This window comes from Lissotriton helveticus, chromosome 9, assembly GCF_964261635.1.
Source record: "Lissotriton helveticus chromosome 9, aLisHel1.1, whole genome shotgun sequence".
Taxonomy (NCBI): domain Eukaryota; kingdom Metazoa; phylum Chordata; class Amphibia; order Caudata; family Salamandridae; genus Lissotriton; species Lissotriton helveticus.
The window spans coordinates 821,280,935-821,303,410 of record NC_136070.1 but is presented as its reverse complement, the minus strand read 5'-3'; the positions used below and the strand labels follow the sequence as shown (position 1 = coordinate 821,303,410).

At 45.8% G+C, this 22,476-nt stretch overlaps 1 protein-coding gene across 2 annotated transcripts in view; it reads right to left on the bottom strand.

The window, feature by feature from the left end:
* The window catches only part of LOC144781907 (protein jagged-2-like), a 672,332-nt gene that overhangs the window by 153,874 nt on the left and 495,982 nt on the right, over positions 1 to 22,476 (bottom strand). For both annotated transcript variants that reach the window (XM_078660988.1, XM_078660989.1), the window contains exons 3-4: positions 12,857 to 12,917; positions 6,024 to 6,278 (exon numbers count right to left, since the gene is read on the bottom strand). In XM_078660988.1, the coding sequence (XP_078517114.1) occupies positions 6,024 to 6,278; positions 12,857 to 12,917 (316 nt within the window). The remainder of the gene's footprint in view (positions 1 to 6,023; positions 6,279 to 12,856; positions 12,918 to 22,476) is intronic.

Genomic DNA, 22,476 nt, shown 5'->3' with positions numbered 1-22,476 from the left:
TCCTGTGTGACAACTTTGCCAATTTCTTTAATGATAAAATCACCAAGATCGAACTCTCCCTGGATGTTCACCGCAGTCCCCCCAATAGTAACTTGCCCCCAGGGACAGAAGATATCACACCCAAGCACACTCCAAACTACTGGAAATCTTTCAACCCTCATCTATGAAGCAGAGGTCATCAAAATGATTTCCAGCTCCAAACCCTCATCACAAGTCTTGGATCCCATACCCACCCAACTGGCCATAAAGCTCAGACTCACCCTAGCCCCGCTCTGGACCAAGATCATAAACAGCTCCTTGAGAACCGGAGTCATGCCCGACTGTCTCAAAATTGGCAAAGTTACACCCTTACTAAAAAAAAATGGGTTCCGACACAAACAACCTTAATAACTCCAGACCGATCTCCAACCTCACCCTCCTAGGTAAAAACCTGGAAAGATGTGTTCTCCTCCAACTAACTCAACACATGGATAGCACCAACCTTCTAGACCCCCACCAATTGGGTTTCAGAAAAGGCTGCAGCACAGAGACAGCTATCCTAAACGTCATAGACGATATACACAAGTCACTCGATGTGGACCAAGGCTGCCTACTCATACTCCTGGACCTATCGGCAGCCTTCAACACGGTTGACCACAAACTACTCATTAAGGTACTCCAAGAAAGGGTAGGAGTGGAAGAGGTGGTCTTACAGTGGTTCACCTCTTTTAAACAGAATCGCACCCAAAGAATGAAAATCACAAACCTCTTGTCTGATCTACTCCCCGTCAACAGGGGTGTCCCTCAAGAATCAGTTCTCTCCCCGCAACTTTTCAACATCTATATGGAACTCCTTACCACCATACTTAAAAAAAACATTCCTTTCCACCTCTATGCAGACGATACCCAGATCTATCTTGAAACTCTACCATTGATGACATTCAGAGACTGAATGACACTCTAAGAGAAGTCCAACACTGACTATCACTCAACCACTTGAAACTCAAACAGGACAAGACAGAAATCCTCCTCATCTCCAACAAGGAGGAGAACCCCACAATTCACAAAATGGCTGAAAGCTATAGATGCTCTCAAATGCAATCTCACCCAGGCTGATTCCGTAAAATCGCTGTGAAGCACTCTAGACCCAAAACTAGATATAATCAAACACATCAAGATCATCGCAAAGAGCGACTTCCTCAACCTTAAACTACTCAACAAAATAAAACCGTTCATCCCTCCCAACGACCTCAAACAAGCTACTCAATCCCTGGTATTTTCCAGACTGGGCTACAGGAATGCGACCCTCACGGGAGCAGCAAGATCTCACTTATCTCCCCTCAGATCAACTCTGAACGCAGCAGCCAGAATGGTCACCAGAGTAAAGAAATATGAACCCATCTCACCTGCACTCAGAGAGCTAAAATGGCTCCCAAACGAAATGTGTGCTAACTTCAGAACTGCCTGCCTCACTCACAAAGCTCTGCACAAGAGGAAACCTGCCTACCTGGCCTACAAACTCAAGAAGGCCGGTCAGACAAGGAGCCTCTGGAGTACCAATACCCTTCTCCTCATCCCTCCAAAAACTCGCAAACATAAAACTGCATCTCGATCCGTCTCAGGAAACGCGCCCAAAATCTGCAATCCCATCCCAGTTCATATCAGGACTACCCTCTCCTTTTCATAATTCAAAAGGCAGCTCAAATACCTCTTACTCAACCGATCTCTCCCCAATGGATAGCCACAGCCCAACTGCAGAAGCTTGCTCACAGCAGCTCACAGACTCGTTTGACTTTAAGACTTCTACCTCACCCTCCTCCCAACTCCTTCATCTTTCCCCCTCCCTCAACCAGTCTCGCAACGAGTCAGTGTGCACATTACGGTGGTATTATGTGATGCATCTTGAATCAATGTGTATACTATTGTTATATTGTGTGATTTCCCTGCTACCAATGCTGTAAAGCGCTCCGATACCGTCGGGTCTGGCCAGCTCTATAAAAAACTATTCAATAAATAAATAAGCTTGGGAACAAAAAAAGAAAGACATCATGACAATAGTAATTAAGAACACTGCAGGGAAACGTCTCATAGTGTGTATTTTGTCATTGATGTCTAGGTGTGTGGAACATGATGCTGGCAAGTAAGTAAAATCAATCATGTTAAACAAACTAAGAAAAATTGTGCTTTTACGTAACTAATCAAAAATATACATTGTAAAAACACGCCTCGGCAGGGCCAAGAGGAATATGGTTGGGAGTGCTGGGGATTCCCTTTCAGTTATTAGAGCACTTTCACAAGAAAATACTTCCAAGTAAGCATAATAAAGATGACAAAATGCAATCAGGTGCAATTATGAGGATGGTCTCAGTAGTTTAATTACTCAGTTCCGCAACATAGGTGCGTCATTCCTTAGTTGTGGAGTAGGAAGGTCACAGTAGTTCAATTGTTCAGTTCTACAACATAGGCATGCCATTCCTCAGTTTTGTCCTTGATTTATGGAGTATTCAATCCATTTGCATTCAATTCTTTGGAGGAGTTGAGTGAAGTCACTGCCTCTTTCAGGGATGCAAGCCGTGTTGATGGCCTGCCACTTTACGTCATCTGTAGTGTGGGTCTTTTCCACAAAGTGAGGCATGATAGGAGCATTTCCCACTGTGCACCTGATCCTACTCGGTGTTGACATATCCATGCTTTTACTGGTTGTAAAGTCCGCCCTCTGTAGAGCAGTTTACACGGACAACATATTCAGTAGACAACATTTCTGGAATGGCAGTTGGAAAACGATTTGAGCTGTACCTTATTAGAACCATGTTTAAACAATTTGTTGTCCAACGAATATGCACAGGTTACAAAATTGCCACATCGGCAGTGACCTATTAGGGGGGGATCCCCGCGCAGTTTCCAAGGTTCAAATGATTTTGAGAGTAGAACATATGGTTGTTGAGTGAACCAGGTGGTCCTTAATATTCTTACCCCTTTTGAACGCAAACATGGGTAATCTCTCTAGGATATGCCAAATTTTAGTGACCAGCAAGCAAAATGTGTTGGAGTGGGGGCAAAAAGTGGTGATACAGACTTTGTTTGTGTGAAGGTGCTTTGACTTTGGTAGTCTGTAGCTCTTCCTTAGAGCAATACCAGGCACGCTTTAGCATAGTTTTAACAGTTTTTATTTACTAGCCCCTCGATAGTAGCATTTTTTAAAGTATGTGGGCCTCCCTAAAGTACTCCCCTTTGAAGATGCGGCTCCCGTGTAGACGCAGGAATTGCCCCAACGGTGATTCATCACAGAGTGCCCTAGGGTGATAGCTGTTGTAGGAAATACACACAGTGACACGTTCCACTACCGTATTCTTAATTACAATTGCCATGAATTCTTTCTTTTTTTGTTCCCAAGCTAGTGTTTTGCTACCCTTTTGAAATATGGACAGACCACAGAGGATGGGGTCCCGGGGCTGTAAACCGCCCGGGGAGGATGCCTTAGCGCCCCCTCCCCCTTCACAGCGTGGCTGGCCCATAGGGGATGGGGTTCCCAGGGCCAAAATCAGCCTGGGAACGGGGGCCATGCCCCCCCTGCCAAAAAAATATAAATATTTGCTCCCCCTGGGACCTGGCCAACCCAGGGGGCTTGAAAAAAAAATGCTTTGGAGACCGTGCTTGTTCTTTTTTTTATTTTACCATGGATTTTCAGGTCCTCTGAAAATTCGCTGCAACTTAAAAAAAAAAAGTTTTTGACCCCACTATCAGGCCTAGGGAATCACAGTATTCCTTCCTTGTGGTTTTTTTTTTATGACTCTGGACTGAGTCACGAGTCCTAAGATAGCTGCTAGTTCTTACTGGTTGAAGTGGTGGCAGCCAATCAGATCTCAATTTGAGATCTTTCAGGATCTGCAGAGCCTCCATGTCTCTAGATATGCAAAGGTTTTGTGCATTAATTGCTCAAAAACCACTGAACAGATTTACACAAAAGACACAAAGAACACTCTTTCTTGACCTAGATCTAGCTTTCCTGCCAAATTTGGTGCAAATCCATTAAGTGGATTAGGATGTAGCTGGATCTAAAGTTTATATGGAAAATAATTTTTTTCTTGGCCCCTGATTGATGGATCAACCCAAACCTTTCCATGCGCAAACTAGGCACAAGGGATCAGTTTTTTCGGAATGTTTTGTAGAGATTCGTCAAATGGTGCCAAAGTTATAAGCAACACAAAAAATGTATTCTATGTGAAAACATGATCCTAACTATAACTACCCAGTAGAGACTATTCTGGGGAAAAAATTAAATATATATATGTATGTATGTCTATGTGTAAGTGTATATATATATACACACACACACACACACACACACACATACACACACACATGGGGTAATATGCTATTCATTATCATTGTTGAATGTTAGAAGGGTCCATGACTCAAAACAGGTGAAGACTTTGAATCATAATGCCCTTCCCCTCCTTCACCTTTGGTAATAAAGGTGATATTATACTCTGCACATCTGCAAGTATGGTTTATGCCATGGCATTTTTCATGTGGACCTACAAAATCCGAGTTACCGGATAGGAACCTAGCTGGAAAATGCATGTTCGCTCAATTTGAGTTGCAAAGTCTATAAGAAAGGACAGATTTCCTTTCTTGAGTCCCCTCACTCATCAGGTTTTCCCCACGGTGACATGTTTCATCATTGGGGCCATCGCAACCCGCTGCGGGTTGAGGCATGCTACGACTTGCGATGAGACGTATGAGGCATATTATTGCTTCCTAAACAATACTATGTGACTAATATGTATCATACTACGTAACTAATATGTATTGTATGTATTATTAACACTTCCTTATCTTGCAGCGTTTTGGTATTTCATTTTACCTCACTTTAGGTCACCTTGGAGTGGTACACACAGGGCTGGACCCTGTGTTGTCCTGAAGAAGAGCTCTTCGGAAACTCGAAACATGTTGACGTCTACTAGGGACTCCTAACGCATTTTGATAGGCCCACCAGAGACTCACCCCGTTTTTAATATACCAACTAGGAGTCTGAATAAAGTTTTTTTGCCCACTAGTTAGGTACTTTTTAATACACTCCACTACACCACTGCACTACACATAGCTCCTCACTATACAGTGCTCCTATGTCTCATCGCAAGTCGTAGCACGCCTCAACCCGCAGCGGGTTGAGATGGCCTCAATGATGAAGCATGTCACCGTGGGGAGACCCTGGTGAGTGAGGGGACTCAAGAAAGAAAATCTTTCCTTTCTTTTAGATTTTCCAACTCAAATTGAGCGAAAATCCATTTCCCAGCTAGGTCCCTATCCGGTAACTCGGATTTTGTAGGTTCACTATTCCATCAGGAGGGTGGACCTAGCTTTTCCCTCTTCCTCCCCTTGTTTTTTTATTTTTCATGTGGATTCATTTTACCACAACAGTATATACATATGGTGTGTGAAGAGGAACAGATAAGTAAATAGAAGCAGATACACACACACACAAGAATTTAAATAAAAATACATTATGGGAAAGTCAAAATGTGTGAAAATATATTTTAGTTAACATAATGCACTGCTTAGGACAACAATGTTATTTTTAAAGATAATTTTGCAAACGTGATTTTTGCAATGGAACCGTAAATAAGGCAATGAGGAGAGAGAGAGAAAGAGAGTGAGAGAGACAGAGAGAGTGAGAGAGAGATCAGTTACATTTTGTTTCTGTCCTTGCACCCTTGCACTGTACAATGGGGTTTGGGCATTATTTTCACTGTTGGTTTAGTAGAGTACTCTGATAGGGCTTGTGCATTTTGCTTTGTACTCTTCCATAAGCGGTATTCTGTTTCAAGGTGGATGGAGATATATGTCTGTAGTATACACCAATACCACTATATAATGGTAGGCGCATAGGGATGGTGCTTGAAGTATATTCTGATGAATGTGCCTTTTAGCATACAAACATATACTCAACCTCATTCCCCAGGTTGTATGACTACAAGAAGAACTATTTATTTACAAGAATAACAAACACTCTCTCCTACACCAAACCCTTTCCCCCGTACCTTGTTTACACTCAGGACCGCTCCATCCCTCCAGACACACCTTGTTCCCCCCTGAGTCACAGGTATGGTGCCCAAAGAAGTCATCACGGCGGCGGCAGAGTTTGTTGCAGGAGGGGCCATAGTAGTGTTCCGCGCACCTCACCCGGATCTTGTACTCAATGATAACCGCTCGGCCATGGTGCTGGAAGGGCTGCCAGAGGTCGCCTGGGCTCAGCATGCCGGAGTGCGTGACCCGGTCTATCAGATGCCGTTCATCTTCCAAAGAAACACGAAAGGAATTAATGTTACAAAATGGCTGCCGCCTCAGCTAATCATCCACCAACACAGCAGGACACATGACTTACTTAAACATTAAACTAGAGCCTCAGGGGGAACAGAGGGTTCAGGCCGCCCCCCCACTCAATCTGTAATAAATAAAATAAGGCCTGTCCCTCTAGACACTATTAATCATCTTATTTCACACACAAGGAATGTAGCGTTGAACAAACTTTTACTACCACACATCCAATGTTTTTTGGCTATTCATACCTGTGTAGGTGTCAAATATTCTCAAAGTACACAAGAAAAGTACCATAAAATTGTCATCATACCATCACCCACCACAAGTCTATGTGGAAAAATGTGGAGAAAAAAGTGAGCCCCTCACGGTAGAACCGCCAATGGGGTTTTCTGGCTGGTAATTGCCAGTGTACCCATTTATCATCAAAGGTGACTCACTCTTAAAGTAGAGGAAATGAAAAGACAAACAAAAGAAAAAGACCAATAACGTTTAACAGTACTTTTTCATAACATCAGTCAGACAGTGAACTGATTGTTCTTACAATAACAAGTCGAGATAGATCCTTGTTATTTTAGTGTGCACATACACCAATACCCCCAGTGAGAAAAGAAACCGTGAATCTCACACAATTAAAATTAGAGAGCTCACTGGCCACTCTTGATTTATTCTGGGCTGTGAGTTCTCCAAATTAAAAACGATTCACACCCAGCAGAGTTTTGTGTGAATCTTACTTGCCAATAGTCTGCGAGTCTACGGCCATTATGAAGCAGGATTTTTGAAGAGTTGAAATCACTAATAAGCACAATGATGGCATAATTAACAAGCATTTGCAATGCAATAGGTCTTTCATTTTTACAAGAGTTTGAGCTATTGGCATTGTTGAAGGGCAATGGCTTAAATTCTCGCAAATGCGAGACATATGGCATTACAAATTGTTTTTGTTGTTTACAAGAATCTATGCCGTGCTTTCACGTTAATAGAGACCACAACTCTCTCTTTGGACGAGACGCATCTAGAGAAAGGGCTGCGATCGCCATGAAAGTGAAAGCCCCATGCCACAGTTTCACTTTAATAGTGGCCGCTGACCTTTCTTTAGACGCGCCTCATCTAAAGAAAGGGGAGTGGCCTCTATTAACGTGAAAGTGCAGCATAGGTGCTTGTAAACAACATGAAAGTGAATAAAAGTGTTAGGAGAGAGCGTGAAAAGCATTTAACAAAATAATGCTCGGAGGCTGTAATTAAAGCCTACCGAGTAACAACATATGTAACAGGGGGTGTCCTCATAGGAGGTTACAAATGAAGACAAGGGGGTACTAAGGAGGGACTACTAAGCCTATTGAATAATGCAAAGCTACAGTTTACAAAGGACAGTTACACAAGACAGTTAGAGGCGGGTCTTGAGAAATAAATGGACTTGTTTTGTATTGTATTGGTATTAACATAGCACATTCCATACAATGTCAAGTCAAGTCAAGTCAGTTAATTTATATAGCGCGCTACATACCCAGAGGGTCTCAAGGCGCTTGAGGAAGGGTGGGGAATTACTTGTCGAATATTCAGGTTTTAAGTTGCTTTCTGAATGCAAGGTGGTTCTGAGTGAGGCGAAGGTGAACGGGAAGTGAGTTCCAGGTTTTAGCCGCCAGGTAGGAGAAGGATCTTCCTCCCATGGTGGTTTTGTTGATGCGAGGTACATCAGCGAGGGCTTGGTTGGAGGAGCGTAGCTGGCGGGAGGGGGTGTAGAAGGAAAGTCGTGTGTTGAGACATTCGGGTCCAAGTTCGTAAAGTGCTTTGTGTGCGTGGGTTAGGAGGCGGAATGTTATCCTCTTATTGACGGGGAGCCAGTGGAGGTTTTTCAGATGACCAGAAATGTGGTCTTTACGCGGGATGTCTAGTATGAGTCTGGCTGATGCATTCTGGATGCGTTGGAGTTTTTTCTGAAGTTTTGCGGTGGTACCGGCGTATAGGGTGTTTCCGTAGTCTAGGCGGCTAGTAACCAGTGCGTGGGTGACCGTTTTTCTAGTTTCGGTGGGGATCCAGCGAAATGTTTTTTTTAGCATGCGAAGAATGTTGAAGCAAGATGATGAGACGGCGTTGACTTGTCTGGTCATCGAGAGTGAGGAGTCCAGGATGACGCCAAGGTTCCGTGCGTGGTCCGTCGGGATGGGTGCTTTTCCAAGGGCCTCTGGCCACCAAGAGTCATCCCAGGCGGAGGGGGAGGTACCTAAGATAAGGACTTCTGTTTTGTCTGAATTCAGTTTCAGACGGCTGTGATTCATCCACTCGGCTACTTCTTTCATTCCTTCATGTAGGTTGGTTTTGGCGGTGTTAGGGTCTTTGGTGAGTGAGAGGATCAGTTGAGTGTCATCAGCGTAGGAGATGATGTTGAGGTTGTGTTGCCGTGCGATGGCAGCGAGGGGGCTCATGTATACGTTGAAGAGGGTAGGGCTGAGAGAAGATCCTTGTGGCACGCCGCAGATGACTTCAGTGGCCTCTGACTTGAATGGTGGGAGGCGGACTCTCTGAGTTCTTCCGGCAAGGAACGAGGTGATCCATTCCAGTGCTTTTCCTTGGATTCCGATGTTTCTGAGGCGTTGTAACAGGGTGCTATGACAGACTGTGTCGAAGGCTGCGGAGAGGTCGAGGAGGATGAGGGCGACTGTGTCTCCATTGTCCAGTAGAGTTCGAATGTCGTCTGTTGCTGCGATAAGTGCGGTCTCCGTGCTGTGTTTGGCCCGGAAGCCGGACTGTGAGGGGTCGAGGGATTTGTTGGTTTCGAGGAAGGCGGCGAGCTGGTTGTTGACAGCTTTCTCGATGACTTTGGCCGGGAATGGAAGGAGCGAGATGGGGCGGTAGTTTTTGAGTTTGGTGGGGTCAGCTGTGGGTTTTTTCAGCAGGGCGCTGAGTTCGGCGTGTTTCCAGCTTTCCGGGAAGGTGGCGGAGTTGAGGGAGCAGTTGATGACGTCTCGGAGATGGGGTGCGATGATGGAGTCTGCTTTGTTGAAGATGTGGTGAGGGCATGGGTCTGTGGGGGATCCTGAGTGGATGGAGTTCATCAGGTGGATGGTGTCCTCAGTGGAGATTGGGTTCCAGTCATTAAGGATGTTCAAGGGGGGTGAAGGTACGGCAGAACGTTGGGTGGGTTGGTCTCCGGGTTGGTTGTCGAAGCTGTTGTGGATGTCTGTGATTTTGTCGTGGATGAACGAAGCTAGGGAGTTGCAGAGGGTTTGAGAGGGAGTGATGTCGTTGGAGTTGGCAGTGGGGTTGGTGAACTCTTTGACGATGTTGAATAATTCCTTGCTGTTGTGGGCGTTGTTGTCTAGTCGGTCTTTGAATGCGGCTTTCTTGGCAGTCCGGATCAGTTGGTGGTGTATGCGGATGGCGTTTTTGAAGGCGTCCCTGCTGCTGGTGTTTGGGTCTTTTTTCCAGGCCTTCTCAAGGGAGCGACAGAGTTTCTTGGATTTCTTAAGATCATCGTTGAACCAGGGGGCGTTTTTGCTGCCTAGTTTGATTTGACGTTTTTTCAAGGGTGCTAGGTTGTCGGCGCTGTCGGTTAGCCATTGAGTGAGGTTAATGGCTGCTTGGTTGGGGTTCGAAGAGTGGGCAGGGGGGTTTTGAAGAAGCGATGAGGAGATCTGGTCGATGGTGATTTTGTTCCAGTTTCTTCGCAGAGTAGGTAGAGGATGGTTGTGGGTTGTGGTCTTATTGTAGACAAAGTGAACGCAGCTGTGGTCCGTCCAATGGAGAACTGTGGTGTGACTGAAGGAGATATGTTTGCTGGAGGTGAAGATAGGGTCAAGTGTGTGACCTGCGTAGTGAGTGGGGGTATTAACTAGTTGTTTGAGACCGAGGTTAGCGAGATTGTCCAGAAGGGTGGTGGCGTTGCTGTCGTTGCTCTTTTCTAGGTGAAAAAATTGAGGTCTCCCAATAGAATGTAGTCCTCGGAGGGGAGGGCGTGTGGGGTGATAAAGTCAGTGATGTCTTCACTGAATTGTGCACGGGGTCCTGGTGGCCTGTAGTGGAGGGTGCCTCTGAGTGTGGTCTTGGGGTCGGTGTGGATCTGGAAGTGAAGGTGTTCGGCGCTAGCGAGGTTGACGTCTGAGCTGGTTGAGATGCGGATGGAATTCTTGTGGACGATGGCGATGCCTCCTCCTCTTTGCTTGGTGCGGTCCTTTCGGATGATCTTGTAGCCTTCCGGGATGGCAATGGTGATGTCTGGGGCTGAGGAGGCGTTCATCCATGTTTCTGTTAGGAAGGCGACGTCCGGAGAGATGGTGTCTAGTAGATTCCAAAGGTCGGTGGCGTGTCTGTGGACCGAGCGGGTGTTGAGCAGGATGCATTTTAGGTTGTTGGTGTCAGATCTCTGTTTGGTGTTAGTGGATGAGGAGTTGGTCTTGGTGCCGTCATACTTGCAGGAGTAGCATGTGAAGGGTCCATGGGTGTGTCCAGGAGCGGCTTGGACGCAGTTGGGGAGTCGGCCGGGGTTTAGGGCTAGGAGGGTGGGGGCGTTGTATTTAATGCGGGTGGGGTGGGTGGTACGGGGGCCAGGGGGTCTGGCTCTGGGCGCGGGCCAGGCGCGGACGGGCGTAGACGGGCTTACCTTTGGCGCACATTCGGCGCGGCCGCAGCGCGTGGCCGCTGCGCGTTGGGACATCTGTCATAAATGGTGAGTGGAGGGGGGCGGAGCGTGGGAGGGGCAGCTGGGAGGCGGGATCTGGGAGGAGATACGGGCTCACACAAGTAAACACTCCACAAAATGGCAGCCCGGTACCTGAATCGAAACTGGGGCACAGCCGGAGTGCGAGTCAAGGTACAGGAGTTGCCAAAAATACTATTCAGGCTCAATTAACTTCCCCACAATGCAAATTCTATGTGCAAAGATAGATTAACACAAGCAAATGATACCGGGCGCTGAATGCGCTCTAACAGGGCAAGCAGGCAGCAGGCAAATAAATTAATGCACAACGATACCAGGCGCTGCGTGCACTTCAAATGCGCTCAGTTCGGGCAAGCAGGCAGCAGGGAGCAAAGCGTCTGTTGGGAGGCAGAGAGCAGGGGGAGCGATCGTTATGGACGGAGTCCAGACGGCCACAGATTGCAAGAGGACGGGGCGCGTTAGCAGTACTCGTGGGTGGGAGGGGCAGCTGGGAGGCGGGATCTGGGAGGAGACACGGGCTCACACAAGTAAACACTCCACAAAATGGCAGCCCGGTACCTGAATCGAAACTGGGGCACAGCCGGAGTGCGAGTCAAGGTACAGGAGTTGCCAAAAATACTATTCAGGCTCAATTAACTTCCCCACAATGCAAATTCTATGTGCAAAGATAGATTAACACAAGCAAATGAGACCGGGCGCTGAATGCGCTCTAACAGGGCAAGCAGGCAGCAGGCAAATAAATTAATGCACAACGATACCAGGCGCTGCGTGCACTTCAAATGCGCTCAGTTCGGGCAAGCAGGCAGCAGGGAGCAAAGCGTCTGTTGGGAGGCAGAGAGCAGGGGGAGCGACAATGAGATAAATTAGTGACCTTTGTGCACTGTGGTCAGTTTTAAACTCGCTGCCCCATCTTGCCATCAGAAAACAACACAAAACATGGGCCTTGTGTGGCCAGAGCAGTCAAGGACTCCCATGCAGTGTGGGTTACAGAGTCTCCCGCTGGTGCCAGGGCTCGAGGAGCAGATTTGGGTTTCATTCTCTACCAATGATATTTGGAAGCTCCTGAGCCATTTCCAAGGCCAAGCCTCAGCCCCTGAGACAACTCTAAGGACATACTCGACAAGGGATTCAATAGCAAAACTTCAACTCTAAAAACAGATATGACCAACAGAAAATAAATCTTACCCTAGGTCATTTATTGCGGACTAACCTGTTACATACAAGTAGTTTACAGTGAAGGTGTATAACGGCCCTTTGTGATTGGCAGCAAATCGAAAGAAGAAGACGGAACAACACTCTTCTTTCCGCGTCCCAAAGGAATGTATCAATGGATTGCCATTTTGACTGTAGTGGAAAACCATTTAACAGATACACCCACAAATCAGATGCTACTCATGGGCAAAGTGGAAGGGTGACAGTTGCCCATAAAGTACACCTTCTAATATGTGATTGTGAGCTGAAGTATCAGGTGAAGCAGACAGTGTGCTGAGGAACAATCCAGCTACCCTGGCGTGATTCACTGAATGCCAACTTTTATGGTTGAAAGTAGCCCCTTTCCTGCTTTGCCACCTGAGCGTAATGTTTACAGAAAAGAAAAAAATTCCCATTACCTTCTAATACATCTATCAAGTGTAATCCCAAAGTCCTTCCAGGGAGCCCCCCCTGCCATTGCGGCGCCAAGCAGTGCTTAATTTTTAAAACAATTAAGTGCCAGGGTCCTTCTCAGAAGCCTGCCCCACCCATACCCTGCCAGCGCTGCCAATGGCAGTACAAACATGACACCTGAACTGTAACTAGAGCCGGTGTTGACAATTAAGTGCAGGTGCCGAGCCCCGGAAACCAACCAGCACAAATTAAGCACTACAATCCAATGCATTAGATGTAAATTCTGCCACTTACCTGGGTCATCAGCCGTGTTGTTGACCAGGTCCCAGGCTTCAAGAACGAGAGAGTAGGATTTCTATACGAAACAAAATAGACAAAAAGTGGTGAGAGGAAGTGTGAGGACAATTAATAACGTTTCACTTAGCCAGCACGATTTCTCCAAATAAAGTACCAACAAACATCTATCTTAATTCAGGGCCTCGGTATTAAACCTGTTTCACCTGGCAGGAATCGTGTGGGATAAAAGCTGTGGGTTTGTTTTTACCACACCGGATATAATCCTGATTCCGGTGCAAAGCCCAGTTTGCGCAGGAGTGAAGAAATTGTTCCTCACCCTCTATTTTATATTCGCTATCTGGTAATAAGCATTTCTGCACACCGTGAAATTAACCTATATGCAAACGATGGGAGACAGATATATATTTGAATCAGGGACATTTTAAGGATTTCGAAGGCCCTGGGCTAAACTTTTTTTGTGGTCCCGTTCTGAACAGTTTTGAATTTATGAACCAATTTCCGATTTTACATGCCAGGTCACTGACAGTGCACAGACACACTTGTCCAAATTCTGAAATTCAGCAGTAGCCACTCACTAATGTTACTGCAAATAATCTCTGTGACACCCTCCCAATTCTCATATGTGAGTTCCTGTTTTGATCTAAAAGAAACTTTGTTATGGGCGTTGCATGAAGCATAAACATAATATTTCTCTGCAAAATATCTGTAGAAGACTATCACATCACCCACATTAAAAATATATGAAAAGAAAACGGTATTTACAATAATTCTGTTTAAGAATTATTTAAGGTCAACAGGACAAAACTCTGTGCAGAACAGAGCGGACTATAAAACTTTTATGACACAGTCGATACAAACAGTTGCAGTTATGGTACCCAGATTACCTTGTACGTGACATCAGAGCAGGATTAAGACGGATGAGAACAAAAGAGTAGAGAATCCTTACTGAATGTAGAACTAACACAACATCTGCCATGGGCAATGACAACATTCTCTATCTGAGCATTGCACACCTAGAACTGCTGCCTTGACCCCTTGGATAGGGCCTTCGTTTTTAAAAGCCTTGTCAACATGGGTGACGAATTTGAAGAACAGCTTCGTTCACTCTACAAAATCCCTCACACTCAAGGGTGGTTTTACCTTTTGGACACACACTCTAGCTGGCATTATTCGACATTATGTAAAAGAATTGCATAATGCATTGGCATAGCCATGCAGATGCCGTAAGACTTGAAACAAAGCAGGAAAGAAGGACTACACAGGAGTCACAATACACTGAAAGTGAAGCTGCTGGGACCAAGGCACAAGACAAATGCTCACATTCTTTCCAATCAACTATATTGTGTCAATCAAACATCATTGTGTCACGATATCTCTTCAGTTGCTCTTTTAACACACGAAGACAAGGAAATGAGGAGATTTGCAACATCTACCTACACTTCAAACTCTACAAAGGCCGAAGTCTAACCTAGAGAAAAGATCTTCAACTATTTGCCAGAGACCCAAATTGGACAGGAAGGACTTCAAACAAAATGACCATTAAAAATAAAAAATAAAACTGCTGAATCGATGAAAGAGTGTAACAGAAATACTGTGCGTTTTTTTCACCGACAGCTCCGTTCAAGGTCATTTGGACAACAGAGTGCTATGCATTAGTCCAATAATACCACATCTCCAAGACATCCCGTTATCTCTTCAGAGACAAACTAGATGGTGCATGGGCAGTCATAGGGAACGCAGGAACATCATCCCCCAACAGCAATTCACCCAGACGTTCTATAACAACACTTACAATGCCAGCACACACCACTTTGGCAAAAATAAAGATTGTGGGTTAGTCCAACAAGAGCTCAACAAAACAGGACCCACCGAACGAGAGTCCATGGCATCTATAGCCAACTTTACCTGTGATTCCCTGCCATCACCAGCGGAAACAGTGAAGACACCTGGGTTACATTATCACTGGAAACACACAAAACACATATGTTCACCCTTTTTCATACATGAAAGTACAGTTTATGCCACTAATACGTTTCCCATACCTCAACTCTTAATGATCTTAATGATATTCCTTGTATTCCTTTATCAGTCTAATTATCTTATCACACACACCACACACACACAACATTTATATATCACTATGAAGACACACACACACCACACACACACACACACACAACCTTGTTTATATATCAATATGAGGACACCCCCCCACACACACACCACACACACATACACAGACACACACACACACGAGCACAAACCTCGACTGTTACACAGATGCGCATACTACCAGACATCAAGTTCGATATTTCCCTAACGGATTAAATATTTCGCTCACCATCCACCATATTTTCCCTATTCGGTAACCATTCATAATCTACTTAATGGAACTGGCGAGAAAGGCGTCTTTGTTGTATGCTGCTCTCTATTCCTCCTTTAAAGTGGATCGTGGCTGCACTACCCAATTGGGTTCTGGCACCTGTGCGCATAGTCTACGATAGTAAAAGGGCAACTATCACAGTCAGTTACCACAGATCTAAATACTGACATATATTCTTCAGAGACAGAATGCCTTGAATCCAAACATACACTGGGTATTATATGATCTAGTCAGTGCTTTAAATGGGCCGGTACTCACCTGTACTGAGTACCGGCACTTCTTATTTTTATCACGTTGAGTACAGGCACTTCTCCACTGCCAAGGAGAGTACCGGTACTCAGTGTCGAATTGATAAGGTGGGCACCGGCCGGTGCCGAGGGCCAGCTGTGTTCCACGGGCGTAACACAGGCCCCCGCGTTGCGGGGGGGCCCCGTGCTCCATGGGCCCCCTCACTCAGCAGAGCAAGCAAGCCTCTTCATGAAGTAAATGGTGTGCAAGCACCCACTAATTAACGTACAGAGAGGCTCCAATAGCTTAGTGCTTGCTGGCGGAGGATTATGCCTCGGGCGTCCCAGACACAGTTCGAAAACTAATGGACAGGCGCCCCCGCGCCTAGGGGAGGGGCGCCATTAGTTGCGCCAAGGGGCTAAGCCTCCTCCGGGCCCCAGGACAAAAAGAAGGGGGTTGGTGGTGATGACTCCGTGACGTCAGGCATGGAGAATCGAAACCTACGGGAAACAAAACTTAACAAGTATTTAAGGTTGTGCCCTGGGGAGTTTCATTCTCTTTGTCCCCTCAGGCTGCAGCCTGAGCTTCAGGAGCGTCGATGAGGGAGGAGGGACCGACCTGCAGGTGGTCCTGGACTTTACTGCCCTAACCCACAACGTATAGACTGAGTAGTATATTGGGGAAGATGCCTGTGTTCAGGTACCCCAGTGGGCCAGTGCGGTATGCGGTGCCCTGGATGTCAAGTAACTGTTGGCTGTAGTGCGTTGGGGCCTGCCAGCGCAATGTGCGCAGCACAATGGGACATTGGTAGCCGAGACGGGCCAGGTAAAATGTACGGCCAAGTTCTAGTGTACGGCCGAGTCTTAAACTTAAAGTGTAAAGTTAAAATATACGGCCAAGTTGTGTATGGTCGAGTTAAAGTTAAAGTGTAATCTTGTACCTAATTTCCTTACTGCCATTGACATGTGATGCAGCTAAAGTGCGATGCTTTGAATAATTGTTATATATCCAAGAAGGATACCTTTCTTTGGTAATGGTCTGGGGTAAATTGCCTAATTCCCTAGAGTAATGTGAATAAAAAGGCTACGCCATGGACAACAGACCCTGATTCTGAGAGTTAATGGGCATAGCGGGCGGTAAGGTGAAGGAATTTGGGGAGGAGGGAATGTCACGTTGTGCGCATACTATAAAAGAAATTGAGTAAGTATACCCAACTTAGTTATACAAGTCTGGTGGTCATGTAGATCTGGAAAGGGGCCGGCATGCTGAGGCTGCAGTTACCAACAGAGTTCCTTCTACTGCGCTGTGCTCTCCCTGAAGCTGCCCCCTCGTGAAGCTGACTAGGTTTCTGCTGCAGGAGACATCTCATTTCTTACATGTGTTTCAACCAACATGGTGGCACCGGCACCACCTTTGTCAGAAATTAAAGATCTACTTTTTTTTTCTGTCGGACGGACTCTCACAGAAGCAAATCGCCAACGAGCAGGGTCGTTTCTCAGAACGAAAAAGCAATGGACCTGACGTGCCCACGTAGGGTTCTTTGTTGACTCTACCTCCATGCAATGATGCAAGGTTCTTTGTTGATTATCCCTGCCCAGGTGCACCTGCAACAGGGGAGCCCTAAATAAAGGAAGTACTCTACGGCCTCCTCATTAATTAAGAGGTACGCGGCGCGTGCACGGGCCTGGAGCGTAACACAGGCCCTCGCAGCCTGGGCTGCGTTGCGGGGTGGGGGCAGTGAGTGCTCCAAGGGGCCCCCTCACTCAGCGGAGGCAGAGACAGCAAGCCTCTTCATTAATTAAATGGTGCGCACAGCGCACCCCCTGCCTCATAATTAATTAATTAAATGGTACGCATGTCCGCCGGGCCCCGGGTGGGACTCTGACGTTTTTATTAATTATGGTGGACGGCACGCGGATGTCTCCACGTTTGCGCATCTTCAGGGTGGGGTTGATGACCAACGCCATACAGTCATGCGCAGCAGCGCATTTTAAAGTGCGCGTGACGAGTGAGGTGAGGCATCCCAACCAGACTACTGAGAAAAATTGAGAACAACTTGCGGCGCCTCCTGCCATCATTTAATTATTACTAGCCCCTGCCTGGCTAGCCTTTCCCTCTTTTGCTGCCCGATTGCGCCTTTCACTGAAGCTGCATGCTAGGCCTCAGGGTCAGGTGAATATGTCTGAGCCGAGGCAGAAGTGGTCCGTGGTGGCGAGGAGTCTCAGTGGGTGGGTGGGGTGAATTGAGATCACAATTTGGATCGGGGAGGGGTCCTGTCCTTGGCTACTGGTATAGAAAGACTGGGAAAATTTTTATTTCCACAAACTCATTTACATCTATATCAAAAGCATGCACTGCTCTGAGTGCAGTAGACTAACAAACAGACCAATGTGTGATGGGGCAATACGAGCAGCACTCAAACCCATCAACAGAACCAACAGCGCTCAGCAAGCTGCTACAGCTGAACAGCGTTTCCAATATGGCACGAGATTCAATCTTTGAGACTGGCAGTGTGTTTGTAATGACATTTGGTTAACCTCAAGTCAATGCTCGGGCCTACATGCTACTACCAAATAGAGGTGATAAGAGAAAATGTAATGCAATGAATTCAAAGTGCTGTGTATGAGCACAGAAGCAAGCAACCCGTGCATCCTCATCTCAGTGCCCTGCACATTTCTGGACCTGGAAGCTGTAATACTGTAATACAGTCATGAACCCAGATAACCGGCAGATGACTTACATCTTGTAAACCTATATTCCCTGCACATAGGATCACTTTTTTTTTAGCAGTCCCGAGAATCGTTTGGTTCAAAGAACATGTCAAAGTCCTGTCCTATGAATGCACAATCGTAAGGGAATGAAAGAAAACATGTTTTTCACTGCAGTGCAAATAAAAGACTTTTATGTTTTTTGTTTTTGTTTTATGGTTTGGAATCTTTCACTTTGAATGATGTGGACTTGGTTCTTTTGATCTCGTCAAGCAAACAGTAAAACTGATCTCATCCATAAAAAAAATCTCAAGAAATACTACTTTATTATCTCACAGATATTTAAAGAGACTATAATAGTACCTAGAATAAACCCAGTTAATTGGCCATGACATCATCACTATACAATTGATCAACTCCATTGAAAGATATTGTAGCCTCTTACAATTTGACACACAACTTCATCTGAACATTTAAAACAATTAGCACTTTAAACAGTAAACTATATCAAGACAATAACGCAACACAACAAATCAGCACAACAAAATAAAACTACATAAGACTGTACAACAGTACACCATAAATACAAACACAAAACAAGCATTTGCAATGCAATAGGTCTCGCATTAGGAAAGTTTGAGCTATTGGTATTGTAAATGGCAAAGTTTTTATTTATGTTTCTTTTATTTAAAATAGCTAAATTAATAGCTTCTTCATTTACAATGCTCATAGTTATAACTTTCGCAAATGTGATACCTATAGCATTTGTAATGCAATATGTTTTGTATTTACAAACCGCGAGAGGACAAAAAAAAGTTTCGAACCACCGCCTCCTCCCAGGCCTTCAAAAGGGACCTCAAAGTTCTCCTCCTCCAGAGACACCTCCAAAAGTAATTCACGTCCTCTTGCTATTTGTGAGGAAGACTTCCCACTACTGATAATTTCTACTTTCCATGACCATGGAAGTGCCTTCCCAGTGTATGCCTGTGATTGGAGGGTCTGCCTTTTTGCAGTATTTTCCATGTGCTGGTGTTCGGTGCCCTTTTGTAACATGCACACACCACTCTGCCCTTGCAACACACGGCTGCTACCTCTCACATGTCTTTACCTTTGATACTTGCACAAGTGCCACCTTGCCCATGTAACGCTTGTTCCTGAGCCCCCATATGCCAGCCGGAAGGTGCACATATGGGCCCCCTTTGTGCAGGCCAGCCAATCTAAACAATATTGTCCTGTCTCAGCAGAATCAGACAACGTCGGATGTATTTTGAACATAACCTTAACTATATATCTTTCTTCTTTTGTGAACCCGGAGGGAGCCCCGATCTTACCAAGGCTATTATGCAGGGCTCGAACAAAGCAGGGAGACTGGATGGGACGCTTTGGATTGAAAAAATACCACTGGCTGCGCGTTAATCACACGAAAATGCCAAAGCGCTCTAGTGCCCTCGGAGATCTGGCACGGATAATCTACCCATATCCCGTCTCCCTTTCCGTGCCAAGGGGCAACCAGGTCGCTCGTCTGGACACCGTGGGCTCTTTTTGGAATGAATTCTGCACGACAAACCCTTTGGACGGGGCATATCTCGGTTTCCAAGCACGCCTGTTCCAGCAGCAAATTCTGCTAGAGTGCCTGTTTTCTCTGATTTTGAAAGAAAAAAAATCTTAATTTAGGGGTAATCAGTAGTACTTAAAAGGTCTACGCCTACAAGTCTCTCGAATTATTCGTAATTCGTTTCCTCCTGAACGCTTAAATGACATGGAATTCTTGTCACTTGGGGCTAGGGTTAAACAACGCTCGAAGAACCACTTGATGGTTGTTGCTAGTAACCCACTGGCGCAGAGAGCAGCCTGAAATGCTACTTCATATTACCTCGTTCTGCCACTGTCAGCCAGTGATGCTACATGAGACTCGTGGGAGATGTATTCCTCTGTTTTTTATCCTAGAATAAACTAACCAAGAAAGACTTTTATTGGTAGAATTTACCTCTTTGGCGAAAAGATTCGTGCGGATAATATGCTCGCACAAATGACTTAAGGCAGAAATTTGGATCAATCAATTTATATTTTATGATTCGGAACTCCGATGTAGGGCCACATAAAATATTATAAAAATAGCAAAGAACAATCGTAATTACAGCTTACAAAAGTTCAACGAACTGTAGCAGATTCCTTTCAATAATGGTGAAAAGATACCACCGTGCAAAGTGCCATCATAGAAACAGCATGCATAATCGCAGTAGAGGAATACCAAATACACCAGTCCCTACAGATATGAAAACGTTGAAAAAAAGAATTCAACTTTTGTCAGAATCATTAACACACCTCATATACCGATTATAATTAAATGAGCACTATGGCTCAAGCTGCGGCACCCGAGCCACCAACTGCACACAGCACGCACCCAGCTCAGGGCTGGGATACCGAGTGGCTTCGCTTCACTATTGACTGCTGTCCAGGAACCTTCAAATTCACTGTGACTCGTTCAAGCCATGAGCTGTTGCAGTCATTTAACAACTCTTTCAGCACTGGAACAGTTCACGAGCTCGGAAATCACCCTCGAATTACCCGTTATTAAATAAGCATTTTCAAAGCCAGTCGGCCTGGCGGTGGCTGACATCCTTTGGCCGTTATAAATGTTTAGCCATGGTTTTTATAAACCATCGTTGTGAAAGGTGGCTTTCTTGCCAATATTTAAACAATTTGGCAAAAAGCAAGAATTGTTTTGCTCCCAAAAGCACACATTTCCAGAGAAGTCACAGGCACTGATGATGCGCTCCGTTGTGCTTAGATGTGTAACCTTGTGAAAAGGCAAAATGCCGTTAGTCAGAGTGACGACGGCCACAGGCCTGAGTGGGCTGCCCTATTGTCCCCTGCTGTATGCTCTAACGGGCGGAAGGAAATGTGAACAATGCAAGGGCAGACCAACCGATGGAGAGGGCCGGCTGAAATCCCATGGAAGTACGTTTATTATGTACTTATCATTTTACAAAAATCACAAGGCGGTGGTTAATGCCAGACCCCAAAAGACTTCTCTGGGAACGTTAATTTGAGCAATGTCCACCCGATATAACTGATACCTTATTTTGGTAAACGTTTGGAAAAACGGGTGTTACTAATCTTTTTGCAATCTTGTGCGACCGTAAAAGCACATTTGAAACTACTCTAGGCAGGCATGACACCAGGTCTCATCACGGAGTTAGTGGTGCTGTCAAAATAGAGGGGTTACTCAAAGTGACTCATCGAGACCTTTATATCAATCGGCCTTTCAGCAGCCTTCGGCGCTATGAATGACCCACCCAGACTAGTAGACTTTTTAACACGTTTCCCAGGGACAGTACTGAACTAGCAGAAGCATTTTTTGTAGGTAAGATTTAAGGTGGTCACAATACCCCATTTTGCTCTTCAGCCCCTGAAATCTAGCTGCGTTGTCCCTCAGGGATCAATATTACCCATGTTTCTCTGCAATCAAAGCGCATGTGCTGTTGATCAGTGAGTGTCCATTCACGCGCATGCTATATGGCACAGGGTTTATCCTTCCGTTATAGAGAGCCACAGTTTAAAAAAACGGAAGTCAGGCACTTTTGCCTGAGACGGGGGCGGGGCCTGCAATCCAGCAGGAAGTCCCGCCCGCAGCCACAGCCGCCGCCGCCGAGGAAGAAGTGGAGCGATGAGACACTGAACACGCCGAAAGAGCCCGGTAAGTGGTGGGGATGGGGGTCACGCGCGTGTGTATGTGTCGGGAGTGCGTGTGTGTGACTGTGGGGGAGGGGGGTGTGTGTGAGCGAGTGTCTGCCGTGTGCCTGCGTGTGCATGCGCTCGCCTGTGTGTGCGCATGCAGAGGGGTGGGGGGTGGGGGCTGCCTATATGTGAAGCGCTCTGATACCTGATTCGGTTCGGGGCTGGGAAATAAAAAAAAATAATAATAAAAAAAAAAAAAATGCTGAGTTACTCTGCGCATGCGCGGGTGAGACGCGCGCTCCCGCGGTGAAAACCGCGAAGGAAACGCTCGTGTCAGATTGGTGTCCACTCTCCCAATAACGGGCAACATTAGGTCTGAAGCAGACTCTCTCAATGCTCACGCATTGAGAGTACGTCTGCTCGACCTAAAAAGACCACAAATGCAATGGTGTTGGGTTTTGTTTTATGTTGTGTGTGCTGATTTTGTCTTTTTTGTGTGGTCACGGTGTGAAGGGGTAGCGTGTTATGTTGATTTATTATGGTTTCATTGTGGTATAATGTTTTTGGTATGGTATTTTGTAGGGGCTTTGTGTTATTGTGCTTTCTTGTAATTCTAT